Source organism: Bos javanicus, chromosome 4 (assembly GCF_032452875.1).
Source record: "Bos javanicus breed banteng chromosome 4, ARS-OSU_banteng_1.0, whole genome shotgun sequence".
Classification (NCBI taxonomy): domain Eukaryota; kingdom Metazoa; phylum Chordata; class Mammalia; order Artiodactyla; family Bovidae; genus Bos; species Bos javanicus.
In genome coordinates, this window is record NC_083871.1 from 40,810,423 (window position 1) to 40,837,795 (window position 27,373).

The 27,373-nt window shown below is 38.1% G+C and overlaps 1 protein-coding gene across 1 annotated transcript in view; it reads right to left on the reverse strand.

Annotated features, from left to right (window-relative positions):
• Nucleotides 1-27,373, reverse strand: part of LOC133246725 (platelet glycoprotein 4-like) — a 59,236-nt gene that overhangs the window by 24,497 nt on the left and 7,366 nt on the right. The window contains 2 exon segments of the mRNA XM_061415362.1: nucleotides 1,198-1,345; nucleotides 9,769-9,929. Coding sequence (XP_061271346.1) covers nucleotides 1,198-1,345; nucleotides 9,769-9,929 — 309 coding nt within the window.

Here is a 27,373-nt window from a genome sequence, read left to right on the forward strand (position 1 = left end):
CTGATGTGCAAGCTGGTTTTAGAAAAGGCAGAGGAACCAGAGATCAAATTTCTAACAGCTGCTGGATCATGGAAAAAGCAAGAGAGTTCCAGAAAAACATCTATTTCTGTTTTATTGACTACGCCAAAGCCTTTGACTGTGTGGATCACAATAAACTGTGGAAAATTCTGAAAGAGATGGGAATACCAGACCACCTGACCTGCCTCTTGAGAAATCTGTGTGCAGGTCATGAAGCAACAGTTAGAACTGGACATGGAACAACAGACTGGTTCCAAATAGGAAAAGGAGTACATCAAGGCTGTATATTGTCACCCTGCTTATTTAACTTATATGCAGAGTACATCATGAGAAACGCTGGGCTGGAAGAAGCACAAGCTGGAATCAAGATTGACAGGAGAAATATCAATAACCTCAGATATGCAGATGATACCACCCTTATGGCAGAAAGTGAAGAGGAACTAAAAATCCTCCTAATGAAAGTGAAAGTCCTAGTGAAAAAGTTGGCTTAAAGCTCAACATTCAGAAAACTAAGATCATGGCATCCAGTCCCATCACTTCATGGGAAATAGATGGGGAAACAGTGGAAACAGTGTCAGACTTTATTTTCTTGGGCTCTAAAATCACTGCAGATGGTGACTGCAGCCATGAAATTAAAAGACACTTACTCCTTGGAACGAAAGTTATGACCAACCTAGATAGCATATTCAAAAGCAGAGACGTTACTTTGCCAACAAAGGTTCGTCTAGTCAAGGCTATGGTTTTTCCTGTGGTCATGTATGGATGTGAGAGTTGGACTGTGAAGAAGGCTGAGCGTCAAAGAATTGATGCTTTTGAACTGTGGTGTTGGAGAAGACTCTTGAGAGTCCCTTGGACTGCAAGGAGATCCAACCAGTCCATTCTGAAGGAGATCAGCCCTGCGATTTCTTTGGAAGGAATGATGCTGAAGCTGAAATTCCAGTACTTTGGCCACCTCATGCGAAGAGTTGACTCATTGGAAAAGACTCTGATGCTGGGAGGGATTGGGAGCAGGAGGAGAAGGGGATGACAGAGGATGAGATGGCTGGATGGCATCACTGACTCGATGGACGTGAGTCTCAGTGAACTCCGGGAGTTGGTGATGGACAGGGAAGCCTGGCGTGCTGCGATTCATGGGGTTGCAAAGAGTCAGACACAACTGAGTGACTGAACTGAGCTCACTGCTACAGCCAGGTTGAGAATGGTGAACGTGTCATCCTCAGTTCCAACTGATAGCGAGGGTTCAAAGATGGCGCCATTGGGCTGCAGGAAAGAGACCATGTGGCTCTCAGAGTCCTGGTTTATATTTTCCTTGGTGAGATAATGAACTCTGAAAAACAGGAGGAACTAAAACTCAAAACTGTTGTTTCAAATGAATGTCATTCATTTTAACAGAAGTTAAAATTCACAATAGTTATTCAAATGAAAATTAATTCTCAAATGCCATTCATTTAAGCAGCGATTATTGAGTACATAAATTATGTCAGAAATTAGGGTAAACAAGCAGATTAAAATGATAAATAAGCCAATGCTGAGCCTCCAGCAAATTAGAGAAGAGGAATCTTAGGTGTGCATAGCAGAGGAGAAGGAATATGTGTCTTTATAGGAGTTTACACAGGTTCTGTGAGAAAACATGGAACAGGTACAAACTTGGGCTATGGATTATGGTGGGGATAATGGACAGGATACAATTCCATATTAAGTGTTCTGAGTGAGAAAAATAAGCTTAGGTAAGATGAGATAGAAAATATCATGTGTTAGGTAAATGTGTTATTTTAGTAATTCAGATGTTTCAATATGGTTGGTTTAAGGAGTAAGGAGAGTGGTGGAAATAAAGTGATTAAAATAGGTAAGATCTGGACCATAAAAGGGTTGCATCCCATAATGAAATGTTTAGCTTTTATCCTGAGGGTGAGGAGAAGAAAGAGAGTTTTAAACAAGGGAATAGTAAGAGCATGTTTTCATATAAGAGAAAGACTGTTCAAAGTGCACAGACTTTCCTGTATTGGCTTTTCCATATTTTCCAATGTTTTAATGAGAATTAAAGATGCTAAGTGAAATATACTTTCTACTTTACAGATCGTTTCCCCTCAATCCCTGCCCCATATGTTGTTAAACTTATTACATCTAAGCTTCTCGCTCTAACACCTCTAGGCAAAGTACCATCTACCCTTAGGAAAGAGATCAAGGGTGGTTTTAGGGGGAAAACTCTTTTGCAAGTACAAGATATTTAGAGAGATGAAATAAGGTATACATTATTCATTGCTCTATCATAGAATATCTATTATGTGAGGTTATAGTAGATCTCTGTTGTTATCTGACTAAGGTAAACACTGAAAAAACAGGAAACTGAAGTGTGGAAACAAAAATAAACCAGAGAAAACCTGACGTGATTTCAATCAGGTATATTATGTGTGTTTTATATGCCCAAGCAGTATCTGGTAAATGGTAATTTCTTGGTAAATATTTAAGAATGAATAAATAACGGTTCATATTCTTTAAAAAGTGAATTAACAAAAATATAGAAATATATCTTATTTCTAATATAATTTAATTAAAGCTTTATTGTTCACTATTCTTGGAGTACTGCAGACACAGAATACAAAAATCTAAAACAGCAGCCAGGATAGTCTATTACTGCTCAATTATTATTTCCTCTTAGAAAATTATATTTTAAACTTAGATTACGTATTATTAACATTTTACTGTTAAAATACTTTAATTTTCAGGAAGATTTATATATGTATAATATTTGAAATAATAGCAAAGTAGTTTTGACCCAAATTGTTTTCTTAGTTGTAGTTATAACACTATACCAGTAGATGGCAATCACTAAGAGAAAAATCCTTTAAACTGAGGTCTGTGTTTAAAATGTACTTTTTTTTAATATAAATTTATTCATTTTAATTGGAGGCTAATTACTTTACAATATTGTATTGGTTTTGCCATACATCAACATGAATCTGCCACGGGTGTACACGTGTTCCCCATCCTGACCCCCCCTCCCACCTCCCTCCCCATACTCTGGGTCGTCCCAGTGCACCAGCCCCAAGCATCCTGTATCATGCATCGAACCTGGACTGGCGATTCATTTCTTATATGATTTTATACATGTTTCAATGCCATTCTCCCAAATCATCCCACTCTCTCCCTCTCCCACAGAGTCCAAAAGGCTGTTCTATACATCTGTGTCTCTTTTGCTGTCTCACATACAGGGTTATCGTTACCATCTTTCTAAATTCCATATATATGCATTAGTATACTGTATTGGTGTTTTTCTTTCTGGCTTACTTCACTCTGTATAAGAGGCTCCAGTTTCATCCACCTCATTAGAACTGATTCAAATGTATTCTTTTTAATGGCTGAGTAATACTCCATTGTGTAAGAGAACATGATCACTCAATTTTGGTGTAAAAATTAGACTACATACAGGTTCTAGAAAGTGTTGGTTAATGAGATCAAAGGGAGGAGTTCCTCTCTACTTTAGCCCAAGATTGGTTTCTGTGTACTCCTACCAAAGCAGAGGAACTTAAAAAAAAAAAAAATTATATTGGATCTGAGAATATTCTGAAGGAATTAACCAGGTCTTCAAAGAATTGGTGTAGATCGGAATAGACATAAGTAAGATCTCAAAGTAGATAATTTTATTCTTTGACCCATGTCACATCCTGCCAGAGTTTCATCAACTTCACATTAGCAGCCAAAGCTAAATAAGCCTGTGCTTCTGTTTGAGGAGGGAGATCCTTCTCCACTGGAAAAGGTTGGTTTCCATTCCAATCCCAAAGAAGGGCAATGCCAGAGAATGTTCAAACTACTGCACAATTGCACTCATTTCACATGCTAGCAAGATAATTCTCAAAATCCTTTAATCTAGGCTTCAACAGTGCATAAACCAAGAACTTCCAGGTGTACAAACTGGATTTAGGAAAGGCAGAGGAATGAGAGATCAAATTGCCAACATCCGTTGGATCATACAAAAAGCAAGGGAATTCCAGGAAAACATCTACTTTTGCTTCGTTGACTACACTAAAGCCTTTGGCTGTGGATCACAACTAATTGTGGAAAATTCTTAAAAAGATGGGAATACCAAACCACCTTACTTGCCTCCTGAGAAATCTGTAAGCAGGTCAAGAAGCAACATAAAAACTCAGCATGGAAAAACTGACTGGTTTAAAATTGGGAAAGGAGTACATCAAGGCTGTGTATCATCACCCTGCTTATTTAACTTACATCACAGCACATCATGCAAAATTCTAGGCTGGATGAATCACAAGCTAGAATCAAGATTGCTGGGAGAAATATCAATAACCTCAGATATACAGATGACACCACCCTAATGGCAGAAAGCAAAGCGAAACTAAAGAGCCTCTTTATGAAGGTGAAAGAGGAGAGTGAAAAAAAGCTGGCTTAAAATTCAACATTCAGAAAAACTAAGATCATGGCATCTGGTCCCATCACTTCATGGTGAAATAGATAGGGAAAAAATGGAAACAGTGACAGACTATTTTCTTGGGCTCCAAAATCACTGCAGAAGTTGACTGCCACCATGACAGTGACACTTGCTCCTTGGAAGAAAAGCTATGACAAACCTAGACAGCATATTAAAAAGCAGACATATTACTTTGCCACCGAAGGTCCTCCTATGGTTTTACCAGTAGTCATGTTCAGATGTGAGAGCTGGACCCATAAAGAAGGCCAAGTGCTAAAGAATTGATGCTTTTGAACAGTGGTGCTGGAAGACTCCTGAGAGTCCCTTGGACAGCAAGGAGATCAAACCAGTCAATCCTAAAGTAAATCAACCCAGAATACCCATTGAAAGGCCTGATGCTAAAGCTCCAATACTTTGGCCACCTGATGTGAACAGCTGACTCATTGGAAAAGACCCTGATGCTGGGAAAGAATGAGGGCAGGAGGAGAAGGGGGCGACAGAGAATGTGATGGTGGGATGGCATCATTGACTCATTGGACTTGAGTTTGAGCAAACTCTGGGAGATAGTGAAGGACAGGGAAGCCTGGCTTGCTGCAGTTCATGGAGTCGCAAAGAGTTGGACATAACTGAGTGACTAAACAACACTTTTCCTCCACTTCCAGTTTCAACTGTATTCAGGATTTAATTGATGGAAAAAGCTATTAGCTTTTCCTGAAATGTAACCAGTCATTTTCCTATTATTTAAGGCATATAAACAGACACTATGGAGAAGGCAGTGGCACCCCAATCCAATACTCTTGCCTGGAAAATCCCATGGATGGAGGGGCCTGGTAGGCTGCGGTCCATGGGGTCGATAAGAGTCAGACACAATAAAGTGACTTCACTTTCATTTTTCACTTTCATGCATTGGAAAAAGAAATGACAACCCACTCCAGTGTTCTTGCCTGGAGAATCCCAGGGATGGGGGAGCCTGGTGGGCTGACGTCTATGGGGTCACACAGAGTCGGACACAACTGAAGCGACTTAGCAGCAGACACTGACTACTGTTTTATTGACCTATTGAGACAAAATGACTCATAGTTAATCATAAATTCCTTTAATATTGTTCAGTTCAGTCACTCAGTCATGTCCGACTCTTTGCGACCCCATGAGTCACAGCACGCCAGGCCTCCCTGTCCATCACCAACTCCCAGAGTTCACTCAACTCACGTCCATCGAGTCGGTGATGCCATCCAGCCATCTCATCCTCTGTCATCCCCTTCTTCTCCTGCCCCTAATCCCTCCCAGCATCAGAGTCTTTTCCAATGAGTCAACTCTTCACATGAGGTGGCCAAAGTACTGGAGTTTCAGCTTTAGCATCATTCCTTCCAAAGGAACACCCAGGACTGATCTCCTTTAGAATGGACTGGTTGGATCTGCTGGCAGTCCAAGGGACTCTCAAGAGTTTTCCCCAACACCACAATTCAAAAACATCAATTCTTTGGCACTTAGCTTTCTTCACAGTCCAACTCTCACATCTATACATGACCACTGGAAAAACCATAGCCTTGACTAGATGGACCTTTGTTGGCAAAGTAACGTCTCTGCTTTTGAATATGCTATCTAGGTTGGTCATAACTTTCCTTCAAAGGAGTAAGCATCTTAATTTCATGGCTGCAGTCACCATCTGCAATGATTTTGGAGCCCAAAAAACTAAAGTCTGACACTGTTTCCCCATCTATTTCCCATGAAGTGATGGGACCAGATGCCATGATCTTAGTTTTTTGAATGTTGAGCTTTAAGCCAACTTTTTTACTCTCCTCTTTCACTTTCATCAAGAGGCCTTTTAGTTCCTCTTCACTTTCTGCCATAAGGGTGGTGTCATCTGCATATCTGAGGTTATTGATATTTCTCTCGGCAATCTTGATTCCAGCTTGTGTTTCTTCCAGTCCAGCGTTTCTCATGATGTACTCTGCATATAAGTTAAATAAGCAAGGTAACAATATATAGCCTTGATGAACTCCTTTTCCTATTTGGAACCAGTTTGTTGTTCCATGTCCAGTTCTAACTGTTGCTTCCTGACCTGCATATAGGTCTCTCAAGAGGCAGGTCAGGTGGTCTGCTATGCCCATCTCTCAGAATTTTCCATCGTTTATTGTGATCCACACAGTCAAAGGCTTTGGCATAGTCAATAAAGCAGAAATAGATGTTTTTCTGGAACTCTCTTGCTTTTTCGATGATCCAGCAGATGTTGGCAATTTAATCTTTGGTTCCTCTGCCTTTTCTAAAACCAGGTTGAACATCTGGAAGTTCATGGTTCACATATTGCTGAAGCCTAGCTTGGAGAATTTTGAGCATTACTTTACTAGTGTGTGAGATGAGTGCAATTGTGCAGTAGTTTGAGCATTCTTTGGCATTGCCTTTCTTTGGGATTGGAATGAAAACTGACCTTTTCCAGTCCTGTGGCCACTGCTGAGTTTTCCAAATTTGCTGGCATATTGAGTGCAGCACTTTCACAGCATCATCTTTCAGGATTTGAAATAGCTCAACTGGAATTCCATCACCTACACTAGCTTTGTTCATAGTGATGATTCCTAAGGCCCACTTGACTTCACATTCCAGGATGTCTGGCTCTAGGTGAGTGATCATACCATCGTGATTATCTTGGTCATGAGGATATTTTTTGTACAGTTCTTCTGTGTATTCTTGCCACCTCTTCTTAATATTTTCTGCTTCTGTTAGGTGCTTACCATTTCTGTCTTTTATCGAGCCCATCTTTGCATGAAATGTCCCCTTGGTATCTCTAATTTTCTTGAAGAGATCTCTAGTCTTTCCCATTCTCTTGTTTTCCTCTTTCTTTGCATTGATTGCTGAGGAAGGCATTCTCATGTCTTCTTGCTATTCTTTGGAACTCTGCATTCAGATGCTTATATATTTCCTTGTCTCCTTTGCTTTTCAGTTCTCTTCTTTTCACAGCTATTTGTAAGGCCTCCCCAGACAGCCATTTTGCTTTTTTGCATTTCTTTTCCATGTTATATATATACAAATTTATTTGTGTACTTTAGTTGCAAACTAACACAAAACACAAAAATTGTTTGTGTACTTTAGTTGCAAACTAACTTCTCTTTCCAACCCTCACCTCTTTGCTTCTCCAAGTAAATCAATTACATCTTACTCATTTCACTTTTATCCCTTAAAGAGAGAAGTTCACACCTCTAAGAATAAAATATATATTAACTGTCACCTATCAGAGCAGGACTAGGAGAGGAGTCAGTATTGTGTTTGTTTTTCTATACCACAATTAGTATCCTTTAAAGTCAAAGCATAACCTCTCCAGACAAACAAAAAATTAAACAAAAATCATGGTAAGTTCTCAAATTCTAACAACTATTATCTTTTATTACATGCCATCAGTTCACTCAGTTCTGATTTTTAAAGTTATGCTTAGATGCTTATTAAGTTATATGTGAATTCTAGATTTTCAAATGCACATATCGTAGCTACATCATTTTTTTTGAAACAAGATATTTACATAGGCTTTTGATAATGACATAAGAACTGTAAGACTCTGAAAAAAAATTTTTTTTTGAAGGTAATATTTTTTTCTCTAACAAAGAAAACCAGGTAATCTGTGAGAGAGTTGTGAATAGTCATGGGCATATGCCTGGAGCTAGGACACATGGGGATAATTGCTGGACAGAGTGACACTCCGGCACTCCACAGCTTACATTACGTGTTGTAGCAGCAGGCATCCCCTCCCAGCTGCTCTTACTTCTTTATATTTGAGTGTGAGTTTTTGATATAGTTGTTGATATAGAAATATATTAATGCACAGAAAGGAAAGAAATTATGTAATTACAGACTACCTAAAACAAGTAAGTAAAACTATAAATTAGAGGAAACTATTGAAAATATGATATTTTGTACCTAACCATGGCGTATAACTAGTTGAAATTATTCTTGAGGAACAATAAAAATTTTTATAACAAATGATACAGCAGGGCTTAACTCTGTTCCCATTGGGCACCATAAATAGATTCCTAATATCACAATAAAATTAGTGTTTTGAGCACCTCTGGCCCCCCTTTTCTTTGATAGTTAGAAAAAACAGTCTATAATTTAGATAGGAGAAATTTACTCAATAGTATAAGAGTTACTAATTCTCAAGTTTATATAAATCGCAACATATCCCCTGGTTTCAGTTTATTTAATTTAAAATTGAAATGTTCTGGCTAATTATTTCCCCCTAGTTCTAATAGTCTAATGTTTGGTTCAGAAGTATGTTGAATTATTAAGGCATATAAAATATTTAGTCTCAATAGTGGGTAAATTATAAGAATGAAACTATTAAATAAGTAAAAACACCCTTAAGAGCTGGAAAATAGTTTGAATAGAAATCCTTAGCAGGTTTTGTGGTTATGTAAAAACTGTGGTGTTGGAGAAGACTCTTGAGAGTCCCTTGGTCTGCAAGGAGATCCAACCAGTCCATCCTAAAGGAGATCAGTCCTGAGTGTTCATTGGAAGGACTGATGCTGAAGCTGAAACTCCAATACTTTGGCCACCTGATGCGAAGTGTTGACTCATTGGAAAAGACCCTGATGCTGGGAGAGATTGGGGGCGGGAGGAGAAGGGGACGACAGAGGATGAGATGGCTGGATGGCATCACTGACTCGATGGACATGAGTTTGAGTGAACTCCGGGAGTTGGTGATGGACAGGGAGGCCTGACGTGCTGTGATTCATGGGGTCACAAAGAGTCGGAAACGATTGAGCGACTGTACTGAACTGAAAATCAGTTTAATGTTGAGGTTCTCAAAATTGAGTATGTGTTGAAATCCTCCAGGATATTTGTTGAATTCATTACTGGTGCCAAAACTTGGAGTATCTGATATGTTTGGTAAGGTGGGACCTGAGAATTTGCATTTCTCCATAGTTCCGAGGAGATGCTGATGTTACTGGTCCAGCAGTCACACTTTGAGAACACTCTTATAACCCACACTTTCAATTATAGGATTTAAAAATACCCTGGTTTTACATTTTTTGGATAGATTTTTTTTCCTAGTTAACATGCAGATTTTAGAATTATTTGGAATATATGTCACAAGTAAAACTCCTATAGCTTTTTAAATGTATGGCAGTTAATTGATGCTGGTAAACTCATAATAAAATATGTATTTCTTATCATCATTGTATCTTTAGGGTTTTAAATAGGCAGAAACAAATATTTCAATGTATATTAATGGCAAGAAAATGACGAGTATGTTTCAATAAAACAGCATTTGTCAAATGAAAGCTTTTTCAGAAATACATATGATCAAGTGCCACTTTTTGTGGGGACTCACTCACCTGTATGTGTAAGGACTCCTTTGCTTGACTTTAATTTTGCTGCTATGAACTGCCACTTCCTTTGGATTCTATACATCGAATATCCAGAATTGTCTATAAACATCTATGTCTGTTTTAAACCAATTTTTAAAAGCAATTGTACCTTCTTCAAGGACAGCTTCCTGTGAAACAGAAAACAACTTTGGGTTATTTCTTTGTGGTCAGTATGGGCATTTGTGGGCGTTGCAAACCTTTAATTATCCAGTGAAAAGACTAAACTCAAGTATCTTTTCATGAGAACCTTGGCAACCTGCCACATGCTTGCAACAGAAATGTTTTCAGCATTTGAGGTAGCAGTCTCTTTTAGTCAACATTTTATAAAGAGAATCATGTGATATTGTAGACATGTCTGGTGATTGTAAGGCCAACCATTGGCAAGCTTTAAAGTGACCTTATGACAGTATTGTGAAAGCTTATAATACAATTATTAAGAAAATTTCATCAAAACTTTTCCAGAAAGTTCTTATCAGGTCAAACATTAACTTTTTTGCCCTCTGTGAGTTGCATTGAGGAAGGAAAGGGAAAAAATCTGATGGTATTGAAGCTTTTTCACTTTTCTTCAGAAGCTTCAGAATCCTGCTCAGTGTGGCTTCCCTAATTCTCAATATGTTTATAGAAACATGTTAGTACATATTTCCAGAAACTTCAACAGTCTAATTCATTACATTTAGGCTACTACATTTTAGATAAAAGGGGGAATGAAGGTTTCTTATTATTCTTTGTGAAATCCATTAAGAATGTTAAGAATCATGGATGTTCCTTGTAGTAACGATATACAAATAGAGAAAATATCAGTGACAGAATCAGAAAACCCTGCTTTAGAAATCTCTCCTGTGCTATAGGAGTTGAAACTATAAAGAGTCACCAAACTCTCATGGGTCAATTTCATTATGTGTCAATGGAGGGAATTATCATAGATGCTCTCCCAGGTTCCTTCCAAGGCTTTGACTCTCTTTGAAGGAAGCCCAGGAAGCTCTAGAAGCTAATGCATACGAAGGTGACTTTGTAGCAGACAGTGTTTCCAATTAAGTACCTTGGGAGGAATATGTACCCAGATGTAATGCTTCAGTTTATCTTAGTGCTGGAGGAAGAGGGAGAACAATGTTTCACAGAAAATTGAGCCTAAAATCCTCATGAACACAGGACAATCTGACCTTTCATTCACCAGGAAGCATCAGTTCATAGAAGGAGGGATCAGGAAAGGACACTGAACATTGGCCCGTTTTCTGGGAGAGCATGCCGAGGCTCTGAGAAGCCTGGTGTCTGGCCAAGGGTCACCGGGTCAAATACGTAGAGGTAGAATCATGACAAGGCTCCTAGGCTCTGGCCCTTTGTTTACTCCACTTTTACTCTGTGCTTTTACTAGTTTTTTTTGTTTCTGTCATCTCTGCACTTGGTTGATAGTAGTCAAATTAAGTTTCATATCTTCAGGATACTTTACTTATTGCTTAATGGAGAGAATAAGGGAATTTCTTAGAGATGAACAGAGTATCAGCTAAAATGCCAGTACAAACGCCTGTGATGTCATAATCCTTTTACACAGGGTGCATTGCAGCTGCTAAAGCTTTGTGAGACTGTCTTACTTTTTACAAGCAATTATCCTTGAAGAACTTTTTCTTTGCTCCTAAAAAGTCTTTATTTCCATAGCAAACCCAAAATTGAGACAAAATTACTGCTATTCTAAATGTAAAGATGTTTACCCTAAATGATCAGGATGTTATAGCTGGAACCTATATGGAAACTGAAAGCTATGTTAGTTTACCCATTTTGAGAGACTTTATAAAGAAAAAAACATACACCAACATACACACATACATATGATTACTTTCACATTATAGAATCTTCAGATCAGATCAGATCAGTCGCTCAGTCGTGTCCGACTCTTTGCGACCCCATGAATCGCAGCACGCCAGGCCTCCCTGTCCATCACCAACTCCCAGAGTTCACTCAGACTCACGTCCATCGAGTCAATGATGCCATCCAGCCATCTCATCCTCTGTCGTCCCCTTCTCCCCCTGCTCCCAATCCCTCCCAGCATCAGAGTCTTTTCCAGCGAGTCAACTCTTCACATGAGCTGGCCAAAGTACTGGAGTTTCAGCTCTAGCATCATTCCTTCCAAAGAAATCCCAGGGCTGATCTCCTTCAGAATGGACTGGTTGGATCTCCTTGCAGTCCAAGGGACTCTCAAGAGTCTTCTCCAACACCACAGTTCAAAAGCATCAATTCTTTGGCGGTCAGCCTTCTTCACAGTCCAACTCTCACATCCATACATGATCACAGGAAAAACCATAGCCTTGACTAGACGAACCTTTGTTGGCAAAGTTCTCTGCTTTTGAATATGCTATCGAGGTTGGTCATAACTTTCCTTCCAAGGAGTAAGCGTCTTTTAATTTCATGGCTGCAGTCACCATCTGTAGTGATTTTGGAGCCCAAAAAGATAAAGTCTGACACTGTTTCCACTGTGTCCCCATCTATTTCCCATGAAGTGATGGGACCAGATGCCATGATCTTAGTTTTTTGAATGTTGAGCTTTAAGCCAACTTTTTCACTCTCCACTTTCACTTTCATCAAGAGGCTTTTGAGCTCCTCTTCACTTTCTGCCATAAGGGTGGTGTCATCTGCATATCTGAGGTGATTGATATTTCTCCCGGCAATCTTGATTCCAGTTTGTGTTTCTTCCAGTCCAGCTTTTCTCATGATGTACTCTGCATATAAGTTAAATAAACAGGGTGACAATATACAGCCTTGACGAACTCCTTTTCCTATTTGGAACCAGTCTGTTGTTCCATGCCCAGTTCTAACTGTTGCTTCCTGACCTGCATACAAATTTCTCAAGAGGTAGATCAGGTGGTCTGGTATTCCCATCTCTAGAAGAATTTTCCACAGTTTATTGTAATCCACACAGTCAAAGGCTTTGGCATGGTTAATAAAGCAGAAATAGATGTTTTTCTGGAACTCTCTTGCTTTTTCGATGATCCAGCGGATGTTGGCAATTTGATCTCTGGTTCCTCTGCCTTTTCTGAAACCAGCTTGAACATCAGGAAGTTCATGGTTCACATATTGCTGAAGCCTGGCTTGGAGAATTTTGAGCATTACTTTACTAGCGTGTGAGATGAGTGCAATTGTGCGGTAGTTTGAGCATTCTTTGGCATTGCCTTTCTTTGGGATTGGAATGAAAACTGACCTTTTCCAGTCCTGTGGCCACTGCTGAGTTTTCCAAATTTTCTGGCATATTGAGTGCAGCGCTTTCACAGCATCATCTTTCAGGATTTGGAATAGTTCAACTGGAATTCTGTCACCTCCACTAGCTTTGTTCGTAGTGATGCTTTCTAAGGCCCACTTGACTTCACATTCCAGGATGTCTGGCTCTAGGTCAGTGATCACGCCATTGTGATTATCTGGGTCGTGAAGATCTTTTTTGTACAGTTCTTCTGTGTATTCTTGCCACCTCTTCTTAATATCTTCTGCTTCTGTTAGGTCCATACCATTTCTGTCCTTTATCGAGCCCATCTTTGCGTGAAATGTTCCTTTGGTATCTCTGATTTTCTTGAAGATATCCCTAGTCTTTCCCATTGTGTTGTTTTCCTCTATTTCTTTGCATTGATCGCTGAAGAAGGCTTTCTGATCTCTTCTTGCTATTCTTTGGAACTCTGCATTCAGATGCCTATATCTTTCCTTTTCTCCTTTTCACTTCTCTCTTTTTCACAGCTATTTGTAAGGCCTCCCCAGACAGCCATTTTGCTTCTTTGCATTTCTTTTCTATGGGAATGGTCTTGATCCGTCTCCTGTACAATGTCACGAACCTCATTCCATAGTTCATCAGGTACTCTATCTATCAGATCTAGGCCCTTAAATCTATTTCTCACTTCCACTGTATAATCATAAGGGATTTGATTTAGGTCATACCTGAATGGTCTAGTGGTTTTCCCTAGTTTCTTCAATTTAAGTCTGAATTTGGCAATAAGGAGTTCATGGTCTGAGCCACAGTCAGCTCCTGGTCTTGTTTTTGCTGACTGTATAGAATCTTAATGACTAATAAATTTAGTATTTATCATGTAGCTCTCAAGACATATATTTATTTCAGTTCTTAATGAGAGGAAACCAGTATATATTTATGGAACTCAATATATATTCATGGAACTGAAAAGGCACTGTGATAGAATGTACTTGGCAGGACAGAAAAATCCCTCACTATCATGTTTGTGCTTTTCATATCAAAACACATTTTAAGTGTATCATGCTTTTATTCTAAACTCCATGAATCATCTTGTCTTATTTGTTCATCTGGAGATACTTAATTTTTCTTTAATGAGAAAGTTGAAACACAAAGAGTTGAAATGAATGCATTGAATTATCAGCTGTGAGAGTTAGGGTTATCTAACCCCATCCATGTTTTTTAGAGGTAGAAGTGAGTCCTAGAGAAACAGATGTCTTCTTCAATATTGTATGACAATTTATTGGTGGATAATGGAATCAGGTATTTTAGTCCAGTCTTATGTAATTTCTAAACCACCACAGTTTCTTCAGAGAGCAAAAGAAAAAATTTTGAAGCAGTCAGAATAGGAATGCCTTCTGATCCTAACACTACCACATGTACTAGAAAATTGTATTGGCTTACTTGAGTACTAAGACTGATTTTATCATAAGTTCCTTTAATTTTAAATCAGCAAAAGTTTGTACATCTTTTGTGAATTTAAGAGATTTTGTTTTTATTTTATTTTTTAAATTGTTAATTGGAGAGTAATTGATAGACCTGGATTATCTGGTCTATTTTGCAAATGTTTAATTAAATTTAAAGTACAAAGGTGGTAATTATATGTACAGCAAAAGTAATATAAGATCCTCTCCCTTGGCCAATATGTACATCAGTATCTTTCCCTTAATTTAAGTATTGAGATTATCCCAGCCTGGTAAGGAGATCAAACCTGTCAGTCCTTAAGAAAATCAATCCTGAATATTCACTGGAAGGACTGATGCTGAAGCTGAACTTCCAGTACTTTGGCCAACCTGATTTGAAGAGCCAGCTCATTGGCAAAGACTCTGATACTGGGAAAGATTGAACACAGGAGAAGGGGACAACAGAGGATAAGATGGTTGGATGGTATCACCAACTCAATAGTCATGAGTTTGATCAAACTCCAGGAGCTACTGAAGGACAGGGAAGCCTGGTGTGCTGCAGTCCATGGTGTTTCAAAGAGTTGGACATGACTGAGCCACTGAACAGCACCAACAAAACCCTAGTAATGGGTAGATTCCAGCCAGATGACTCTTACATGGCATGGTCTCCAGCTAAGTTGAAAGCCATTTACCTTGAAACTTCTTTTTGCTCCATTAGATTGAAAGCTGATTTTTGAGAGAATAGTATCTTCTATCTAGTCACATGGTCACTTGATTATTGCTTTTATGGGAAAATGGTACTCATCCACATGATAGGCAACTTTAGTTTAACTGTTACAATGTCTTTGATATCTTCCTATGCGTTAAGTATATAGAATACTTATATAAAATATGTATAGTCCCTTTTTCCAAGGATATTACACAGTAATGAGGGATAGAATCATATATAGCAGATTTTAATCCATGAGTAGATATCCTTAGCCTACTCTCAGCCTGACCAAGTACATTGACTTTATTACTCAAGCCTTGATTAAAGTGGTTAATAAAGAAATAGATGCTATGAGTTTGATCCCTGATTTGGTCACATTCTAAGCATTTAACTTAGGCAGGTTACTTAATTTCTTTGTACCTCGGTTTCCTTATCTGTAAAATGGCTGTAATAATATTAATATAATAAATTAATAATAATTATCAATTAATATAAATAATATATTAATATTAGGTTGAACTAATACAACTAGCATTTTCAAAAGTCAAAATCAGTGCAATATGGTGAAATTAAATATTTATCCTCATATGTTGTTATAAGAATTAATAAATGTTAGCACTTAGTATAGTCTTAGCATATAGCAAACATTCAATAAACCTTGGCTGCTATTATTATAGAAATCCTATCCACCTTTAGAGGGAGCACTCTCATCTCATTTACTTCCCAGATTGCTCTAACTACTTTGTTCTTAGCATTACTGTATAAACCACTCATGTGGCAATAACTCATATAAAATCCTATGACATTTCTTTCTTTTCTTAAAAAAATTATTTTTGGCTGCACTGAGTCTATGTTGCTGCATGTGGGCTTTCTCTAGTTGCAGTGTGTGGGCTACTCATTGTGGTGGCTTTTCTTGTTGCAGAGGGCTCAAGGGCTCTCAGGCTTAGTCGTGGCTCATGGATTTAGTTGCCCCAGGGCATGTAGGTCTTTCCAGACAAGGTACTGAACACCTGTCCTCTGCACTGGCAGGCAGATTCTTAACTACTGGACCACCAGGAAAGCCCCTGTGAAACTTCTTTTTCTGCTATTTAATCTGCTGCTTTTTTCTGCTGTCATTTTATTTTATTTTATTTTTAAACTTTACATAATTGTATTAGTTTTGCCAAATATCAAAATGAATCTGCCACAGGTATACATGTGTTCCCCATCCTGAACCCTCCTCCCTCCTCCCTCCCCATACCATCCCTCTGGGTCGTCCCAGTGCTCTAGCCCCAAGCATCCAGTATTGTGCATCGAACCTGGACTGACATCTCGTTTCATACATGATATTTTACATGTTTCAATGCCATTCTCCCAAATCTTCCCACCCTCTCCCTCTCCCACAGAGTCCGTAAGATTGTTCTATACATCAGTGTCTCTTTTGCTGTCTGCTGTCATTTTAATATTGACTCGCCATCCAGTGAAATCAAAGCTTCCTTGAAAAGTAGAATCATACAGAAAACAATTTTCATTATCTCTGCTCACTACTAAAATTTGTTTTGTTAGGACTAGTTACAAGCAGTTTTTACATGTTCAAAAATGTTTCTCATATGTGTGGGCATTATGTACATGTGTGACTGTGCATTGCTGAAAAAGAGAAGTATTTAATTCCCTTCTTGGTGTTCAACAGTATCAAATTTATTTTAAATTGCCTATTTTATACAGTATTCACTAAATATTAATCAAGTGACATTAACAAAATCAAGGTGATGAATTATTCTTTGAAAATATTGATAAAACTTTGTCCTCTTTCTTAAGTCTTTTGGTGGTTTTTACTTTCCACACTCATGGCAGCTCATGTCCTTGACTTTATCTAGCAAAATTGCATAAACCTGCTGGACCTACACAAACATAATAGGAAACATAGTCTAAAATACTGGTAAATAAATTTTCAGATACAATGCATAAAAAGCATGAAGTCCCTAAAAATTTACATTGGAAATAAAGAGTAAATAAATACATATATATGAAATAAAATGTATTGATTATTTTAGGCTATTTCAAATGCTCATGTCAGGGTGATTTCTTATGGTGAACGATGTTGGATTTGTGATTTCTGAAGAAGATTTAGCTTAGGAACAAGGGACCAGGCTTCAGACACTCAGAATTTTGTGTGGCAGAAGTTTATTACAATGAAAAAGGACAGAGGAAGCTTCTGACATAGACATCAGAAGGGGGCCGGAGACTGCCCCTCTTGCTCGTCTTGTCAAGGCCTTATATACTTTTTCAGTTGGTTACTAACAATAGAATGATCTTACCAGACCCACTCCCACCATATCCATCTTAAGATAATAGGACTAACAATAGTACTGGAGTGGGGTGCCATTGCCTTCTCCGAGAAAGGTCTTACCAGACCCCAAAGAAGATGTCCTTTTCATCACAGGGGACTAGAATGCAAAAGTAGGAAGTCAAGAGATAACTGGACTAACAGGCAAGTTTGGCCTTGGAATACAACATGAAGCAGGGCAAAGACTAATAGAGTTTTCCCAAGAGAACACACTGGTCATAGCAAACACCCTCTTGGAACGACACAAGAGAAGACTACACATGGACATCACCAGATGGTCATACCAAAATCAGATTGATTATATTCTTTGCAACAGAGATGGAGAAGCTCTATACAATCAGCAAAAACAAGATTGGGAGCTGACTGTGGCTCAGATCATGAACTCCTTATTGCCAAATTCAGACTTAAATTGAAGAAAGTAGCAAAACCACTAGGCCATTCACGAATGACCTAAATCAAATCCATTACAATTATACAGTGGAAGTAACAAATAGATTCAAGGGATAAGATCTGATAGAGTACCTGAAGAACTATGGACAGAGGTTCGTGCCATTGTACAGGAGGCAGTGATCAAGACCATCTCCAAGAAAAAGAAATGCAAAAAAGCAAAATAGTTGTCTGAGGAGGCCTTACAAATAGCTGAGAAAAGAGGAGAAGCTAAAGGCAAAGGTGAAAAGACATACCCATTTAAATGCAGAGTTCCAAATAATAGCAAGGAGAGATAAGAAACCTTTCCTCATTGATCAATGCAAAGAAATAGAGGAAAACAATAGAATTGGAAAGACTAGAGATCTCTTCAAGAAAATTAGAGATACCAAGAGAACATTTCATGCAAAGATGGGCCTGATAAAGGACAGAAAAGTATGAACCTAACAGAAGCAGAAGATATTAAGAAGAGGTGGCAAGAATACATAGATGAACTATACAACAAATATTTTCATGATCCAGATAACCATGATGTTGTGATCACTCACCTATAGCCAGACATCCTGGAATGCGAAGTCAAGTGGGCCTTAGGAAGCATTACTATAAACAAAGGTAGTGGAGGTGATGGAATTCAATTGAATTGTTTCAAAGCATAAAAGATGATGCTGTTAAAGTACTGCATTCAGTATGCCAGCAATTTTGGAAAACTCAACAGTGGCCACAGCACTGGACAAGATCAGTTTTCATTCCAGTCCCAAAGAAAGGTAATGCCAAAGACTACCACACAATTTCACTCATCTCACACACTAGCAAAGTAATGCTCAAAATTCTCCAAGCCAGGCTTCAACAGTACGTGAACTGTGAGTTTCCAGATATTCAAGCTGGATTTGGAAAAGGCAGAAGAACCAGAGATCAAATTGCCAACATCCTCTGAATCATTGAAAAATCAAGAGAGTTCCAGAAAAACATCTACTTCTGCTTTATTGACTACACAAAGGCCTTTGACTGTGTGGATCACATCAGTGTGGAAAATTCTTCAAGGGATTGGAATACCAGACCACCTTACCTGCCTCCTGAGAAATCTGTATGCAGGTCAAGAAGCAACAGTTAGAACTGGTCATGGAACAACAGACTGGTTCCAAATTGGAAATGGAATATGTCAAGGTTGTATATTGACACCGTGCTTATTTAACTTGTATACAGAGTACATTATGAGAAATGCTGAGCTGGATGAAGCACAAGCTGGAATCAAGATTGCTGGGAGAAATATCAATAACATCAGATACACAGATGATACCACCCTTATGGCAGAAAGTGAGGAGGAACTAAAGAGCCTCTTGATTAAAGTGAAAGAGGAGAGCAAAAATGCTGGCTTAAAACTAAAACCAATACAATATTGTAAATTAAAAAAAAAAAAAAAAGACTTTGAACTTAAAAAAAAAAACCTCAACACCCAAAAAACAATGATCATGGCATCCAGTCCCATCACTTCATGGTAAATAGATGGGGAAACAATGGAAACAGTGACAGACTTTATTTTTTTGGACTCCAAAATCACTGCAGATGGTGACTGCAGCCATGAAATTAAAAGATGCTTGTTCCTTGGAAAAAAAGCTATGATCAACCTAGACAGCATATTAAAAAGCAGAGACATTAATTTGCTGACAAAAGTCCATATAATCAAAGCTATGATTTTTCCAGTAATAAATATGGATGTGAGAATTGGACTGTAAAGAAAGCTGAGCACAGAAGAATTGATGCTTTTGAACTGTGGTGTTGGAGAAGACTCTTGAGAGTCCCTTGGAGAGCAAGATCAAATCAGTCAATCCTAAAGGAAATCTGTCCTGAATATTCACTGGAAGGACTAATGCTGAAGGTGAAGCTCCAGTACTTTGGCCACCCAATGCAAAGAACTGACTCATTGAAAAAGACCCTAATGGGAAGGATTAAAGGCAGGAGGAGAAGGGGAAGACACAGGATGAGATGGTTGGATGGCATCATCAACTTGATGGACATGAGCTTGAACAAGCTCCAGGAGTGGACAGGGAAGGTACAGGGAAGCCTGGCTTGCTGCAGTCCATCGGTTGCAGAGTCCACAGGACTACGCTCCTGAACTGAACTGAACCAGACCCACTCCTACATAAGATAACAGGATTAGTTCTTGTTAAGAAGGAGAAACACATCCTTGAGCAAGATACATTGTTGTTATATAATCATTTGTACAGAGCTTAAGGAAAAATATACCCTTGAGCAAGATGAGTTGTTTTGTTGTATAATCATTGTCTCTGGGCTTAAAGAAAATAAAGTCTTATGTGACTAAGAAAAAGAAATACAGAAAAAAGTCTGTCTTTTTCTCTTCCTTGAGAGCTCTGGACCCCTTTCTCCTCCTTGAGGGCCCCAGACTCATTATCAACCTATGTAAGAATTAACTCCTCAAGGGTACCATCTTTTAGAATCAAAAGATAACATAGAATCTCAACTCTGTACTTTAAAAATTAGATAACAACATGAGATTATTTTCTAATCTTTTATAATTAAGCACTTTAATTCTTTTTTAAAAATGGCTGTTATATACAGGTAATAACTTTCAATTTGGTATTTCTTAAATGAAGCAAGTAATCTGCAGTGGCTTCAATAGTAAATAAAAGTTGACAAGTTCTAAACTGTATGTATTTTTAAAATAACAGAATTAATCTAAGTGCTCCTAAGGCAGGGGTAAGGCACTTTGTGCTCTGGGATTATACAGAATTCACAGGTGCAACCCCTACTGTTGACCAATTTGCCTGTTCTTTTGTCTCTGCATTCAGATTCTCTGTAAAGCAAATTTACTGTTTAATCTGTAATCTCTATTGTAAAGATTAAATCTCTCTGAGCTCTGACCTTTGGAAGTATTTGTCCTGTGCTTGTAACTCAGTTGTATCTGACTCTTTGCAACCCCATGGACTGTAGTCTGCCAGGCTCCTTTGTCCATGGGATTCTCCAGGCAAGAATACTGGAGTGCCTAATTCAAATCGCTTATAAAACCTTGGAACTTTTTTCTCCTAAGGTATACATTTCTATCAGTAACACAATTGGCCATCTTGCAGTCTGCTATTTTTACTCTTCTCTCTCTCTCCCCTTTTAGTCCCTTTATCCTATTGCATCTCATCAACCATTAGTTCTAAAATATCCACCACTCTAGACAGAGTGCATTTTGTTATGTACACACTGTGCAAAGATCTTTATAAAAGGGAATCTTAAATTCTCCTTGAAAGTGATCATGTCCTACCTAACTTTTGTTGGTTTTCTTGTTTTTAGTCTCCTCAATTTCCAACACTTTATATTTCAGAATTATACAGTTCGAGACTATGGAAAGTATCTAGTCTCTCCAGATTGCCTACGTTTGGAAATTGGCTCATCCTCTTTTTGGCTAGGTGAGAGTGCAAGTCAGTTTAAGCTCTTGTGACTGTAAAATGGGAAAAATAATAATATGTTCTCATAGGTATTTGTGAAGACTAGATGAATATTTATGCATATTGCTTGCTTGCTAAATCTCTTCAGTCATGTCCGACTCTTTGTGACCCCATGGCCAGCAGCCCACCAGTCTCCGCTGTCAATGGAATTCTCCAGGCAAGAATACTGGAGTGAGTAGCCATTCTGTTCTCTGGATGAAGCTGTTAGTAGTAGAAATAGCATGTCTGTGAGGGACGTGGCATGCTGCAGTCCATGAAGTCACAAAGAGTTGAACATGACTTAGCGACTGAAAAACAAAATATACTAAATGCAAAGTAATTTAGGGTTATTTAATGAAGCTCTTTTGTTGTTGTTCAACTCTTTGCTACCCCATGGACTGCAGCATGCCAGGCTTCCCTATCCTTCAAGGTCTCCTAGAATTTTCTTAAACTCATGTCCGTTGAGTTGTTAATGTTATCCAACCATCTCATCCTGTGTCACTCCCTTCTCCTTCTGCCTTTCTGCCATTAGTTCCTCTTTGCTTTCTGCCATTAGAGTGGTATCATCTGCTTGTCTCAGGTTGTTGATATTTCTCCCGGCAATCTTGAGTCCAACTTCTGATTCATCCAGCCCAGCATTTTGCAGGATATACACTGCATAGAAGTTAAATGAGCAGGGTGATGATATACAGCCTTGTCGTACTCCTTTCCCAATTTTGAACCAGTCTGTTGTTTCATGTCCTGTTCTAACTATTGCTTCTTGACCTGTGTATGAGTTTCTCAGGAGGAAGGTAAGGTGGTCTGGTATTTCCATCTCTTGAAAAAATTTCCAGTTTGTTGTAAACCACAGTCAAAAGGTTTAACATAGTCAGAGAAGGCAGAGGTAGAAGGGTTTTTTTCTGAAATTCTCTTGCTTTTTCTGTGATTCAATGGATGCTGGCAATTTGATCTCTGGTTCCTCTGCCTTTTCTAAACTCGGCTTGTACATTAGGAAGTTCTTAGTTCATGTAGTGTTGAGGCTTGGCTTGAGGGATTTTGAGCATTATCTTGCTAGCATGTGAAAGGAGCATAATTGTATGGTAGTTTGAAGTTTTTTGGCATTGCCCTTCTTTGGGATTGGAATGAAAACTGACCTTTTCCAATCCTGTGGCCACTGTTGAGTTTTCCAAATTTGCTGGCATATTAAGTGCAGCACATTAACAGCATCATCTTTTAGCATTTGAAATAGCTTAGCTAGAATTCTGTCACCTCCATTAGTTTTGTTTGTAGTAATAGTTCCTTAAGGTCCACTTGACTTCACACTCTAAGATGTCTGGTTTTAGACGAGTGATCACACTTCTGTGGTTATCTGGGTCATAAGGTATTTTTTGTATAGTTCTGTGTATTCTTGCCACCTGTTCTTAATCTCGTCTACTTCTGTTGAGTCCTAGCCATTTCTGTCCTTTATTGTGCCCATTTTTGCATGAAATGTTCCCTTGGTATCTCTGATTTTCTTGAAGAGATCTCTAGTCTTTCTAGTTCTATTGTTTTCCTCTACTTTGCATTGTTCACTTTAGGATGGCTTTCCTATTCTCCTTTCTGTTCTCTGTAGCTCTGCATTCACACGGATATATCTTTCTCTTTCCCCTTTGCCTTTTGCTTCTCTTTTTTTCTCAGCTATTTTAAGGCTTCCTCTTGCAATCATTTGCCTTGTTACATTTCTTTTTCTTGGGGATGGTTTTGGTAATCACCTCCGGTATAATGTTATGGGCCTCCATCCATAGTTCCTCAGACACTCTTGTCTACCAAATCTAATCTCTTGAATCTATTTGTCACACTCCACTGTGTAATCATAAGGCATGTGATTTAGGTCATACATGAATGGCCTAGTGGTTTTCCCTAGTTTCTCCCATTTAAGCCTGAATTTTGCAATAAGGAGCTAATTATCTGAGCCATAGTCAGATCCAGGTCTTGTTTTTGCTGACTACATAGAGCTTCTCTCTTTTTGGCTGCAAAGAATATAATCATTCTAATTTTGGTATTGACCATTTTGAGATGTCCGTGTGTAGCGTCATCTCTTGTATTGTTGGTAAAATGTGTTTGCTATGGCCAGTGTGTTCTCTTGAGGCAACCATGCCTGCTGCTAAGTTGCTTCAGTCGTGTCCAACTCTGTGCGACCCCATAGACGGCAGCCCACCAGGCTCCCCCGTCCCTTGATATCAATCTCTAAATGCAGATTTTTATATCCAATATATAATGGAAAATAAACACCAACTACTATTGTCTGTCCCATCATTAATTAAATATTCTGATACTCTGTTCAGTTCAGTCTCTCAGTCATGTCCAACTTTTTGCAAACCCATGGACTGCAGGACACCAGGCTTCCCTGTCCATCACCAACTCCAGGAGCCTACCCACACTCATGTCCGTCGCATCAGTGATGCCTTCCAATCATCTCATCCTCTGTCATCCCCTTCTCCTGCCTTCAATCTTTCTCAGCATCAGGGAGTTTTCCAGTGAGTCGATTCTTTGCGTCAGGTTGCCAAAATATTGGGGTTTCAGTTTCACCTATTCTGATATTCAAAGCATCCTAAATCTTACCCTCATTGTTCTCTTTTTAATCTTCTCTCTTCTTAAGCCTATATTTTTGGCACATTTTCTACACTTGTCCTTCCCTTCTCACAACGTTTAGTTACATTTGCACTACTTTATCCATTATATTAGCCTGTTCTTTGACCCCTTTATTTGCAGCCCTCTTTGGATGTTCAAAGTTTTATACTTCAAAATTAAACTCAAGTCTCACATTTTTACTGAAGTTATTTATTGCTCTGAGAAAGTTCTCTTTCTAAATTACATTTATATAGCCTCCAATTAAAATAAATTTATATTAAGCAAATAAATTACATTTATGTTTCCATATTATATACTTTAGAATTCAATGGTAAAATTTCACAGGTCTCCTTTTTTTTTTTTTTAACTAATACACTTTTTCCCCAATTGAAAGATATTTCTTGAAGTAAATATTTATTTTATTCTGTCTTAGTCTCTATGCAAAAGCAAATTTCTAATGTCTGAAAACTCCTATTTCCTCAGGATTAGCATTGTGAATTTAGAGGGAAAATATTAAATAAACACTAAAGAAATCAGAGGGCTTCCCTGGTGACTCAGCAGGTAAAGAATCTGCCTGCAGTGTGGAGGACCTGGGTTTGATCCCTGGGTTGAGAAGATCCCCTGAAGGAGGAAAAGGCAACCCACTGTAGTATTCTGGCCTGGAGAATTCCATGGACTTTATAGTCCATGGGGTTGCAAAGAGTCAGACATGACTGAGCGGCTAACTTAGAACTAGAAAATTGATAGTACACCTTTCTTGTCATCTAATGAGAATCTATGTCTATACTATCTTGAATAATAAAAGAATAGATTACCACTGTTGAAATATTGATCATCAATTATATATTGGAAAAGTAATCTGAATATAAAATATGATGCACTGGAAGATTATTGTGACTTTTCTACTCTGAAGACTTTCCATAATATGAGTTATAGACTCTGTGTTAGAACTGACTCTGTTTTCTCTAAAGAAAATGTTGTTGTACAAAGTCTGTATATCAAGTCACTGTATTTTTAGTTAAAACTATAGCCTTTTTGTTAAGTATATGATGGGATATGTCCTACATTTCATTTCTGAAAGTATTTTCTGGGAGTCAAGTTTAAAGCTTCATCAAAAGGAAATAAGACAGTCATATATTACACGTATTTTAAAAAGCAGTATGGTAAGTACAAGATTTTTACCAGTTTTTCCAGATATTCATGTGTTAATATTAACTATAATTATGCTTAAGTTATATATAAGAAATGTGATTTTACTTTTTTCAGTATTAACCAGAGTACAGCTACTTTTCTAAATGTACTGTCACAAAATACAGTTACTTGTTTCTTATTCAAAAACATATCAGTATATTCTGTGGACATAATTAAAAGCAATTAATAATCAGTTAAGAGATACAGAAAATAAGTAGATCTAAAATATATCAAAAAGTCATTGTGAGAGGAGGAGAATACAAATGCAGGATTTTGAAAATGCATTTGAAAATGAGATCAACAACCTAAGACAATAGTGCATATGTAAATAGACTACTATACAATTACCACATGGTAATCATAAACCAAAGATCTAAAACACATATACATATGAAAAAGAAAAAGGAGGAAATCATAATAATAAAAAGTCAGAAAGTCAGAAAGTGAAGTCACTCAGTCGTGTCCGACTCCTTGTGACCCCATGGACTGTAGCCCACCAGGCTCCTCCGTCCATGGGATTTTCCAGGAAGAATACTGGAGTGGGTTGTCATGCCCTTCTCCAGGGGATCTTCCCAACCCAGGGAACGAACCCAGTTCTTCTGCACTGTAGGCATACGCTTTACCATCTGAGCCACCAGGGAAGTCCCATAACAGTAAAGATAGGCATCAAATCATAAGAGAAGAGAGCAAAAGAAGAAAGAGAAAAATAAAGTCCTACAAAAACATATCCATAATATTAACAAGTGGCAACAAGAACTTAGATATCAATAATTACATTAAATATATATGGACTTAATGTTTCAAACAAAAAATAGAATGTCTAAATGGATACTAAAACAGACCCATATACATGTTGTGATATGAGATTCACTTCAGATCTAAAGATACACAGACTAAAACGAGGGATGGAAAAGGGTATTCCATGCAAATGAAATGCAAAAGAAAGCCAGAATAGCAATACTTACATCAGACAAAATGGATTTAAAAATATAGACTGTTATAAGACACAGAGAAAGATACTCCATAATGATCTAGGGATCAATCCAAGAAGATATAATATCTGTAAATATATATTTGCCAAACATCAGTTTCAGTTCAGTCGCTCAGTTGTGTCCGACTCTTTGCGACCCCATGAATCGCAGCACGCCAGGCCTCCCTGTCCATCACCAACTCCCGGAGTTCACTCAGACTCACGTCCATCAAGTCAGTGATGCCATCCAGCCATCTCATCCTCTGTCGTCCCCTTCTCCTCTTGCCCCCAATCCCTCCCAGCAGCAGAGTCTTTTCCAACGAGTCAACTCTTCACATGAGGTGGCCAAAGTACTGGAGTTTCAGCTTTAGCATCATTCCTTCCAAAGAAATCCCAGGGCTGATCTCCTTCAGAATGGACTGGTTGGATCTCCTTGCAGTCCAAGGGACTCTCAAGAGTCTTTTCCAACACCACAGTTCAAAAGCATCAATTCTTCAGCGCTCAGCCTTCTTCACAGTCCAATTCTCACATCCATACATGACCACAGGAAAAACCATAGCCTTGACTAGACGTACATATATGTATATACATATATGAACATTCCACTCAAAAACAGAATATACTTTCATTTCAGTTGCATGTGGAACACTGTCCAGGAAAAATTCCATACTAGGTTACAAAAGAAACCTTGATAAATGTAAGAAAATTTAAATACTTTTAAGCACCTTTCCCAACAATGTGATGAGACTTGAAATAAACTGAAAGAAGAAAAAAAAACTGCAGAAATTTTCTTAAAAAATCACAGAGAAGCTAAACAGTATGATACTAAACAACCAATGGATTACTGAAGAAATCAAAGAGGAAATAAAAAATTACCTAGAGACAAATGAAAATGAAAACATGATCCAAAATCAGTGGTTTGCAGCAAAGGCAGTTTTAAGAGGAAAGTTTACAAATTTACCTCAGGAAACAAGAAAAAAATCTCAAACAACCTAAACTTACACCTAAAGAAACTAAAGAAATAAGAACAAAAAGTAGAAGGGAAGGAATCATAAACATCAGAAATAGAAACTTAAAAAATACAGAAGATCAATGGAACTAAAAGCTGACTCTTTGAAAAGATAAAGTTGATAATCCTTTAGCCAGACTCATCAAGAAAAAAACAGAAATGATCTAAATCAGTAAAATTAGAAATGTAAAAGTGGAAGTTATCACTGACACCATAGAAGTACAAAAGATCATAAGAGGCTACTGTGAACAACTGTGCCAATAAAATGGACAGCCTAATCTAAGAAAAGACAAATTCT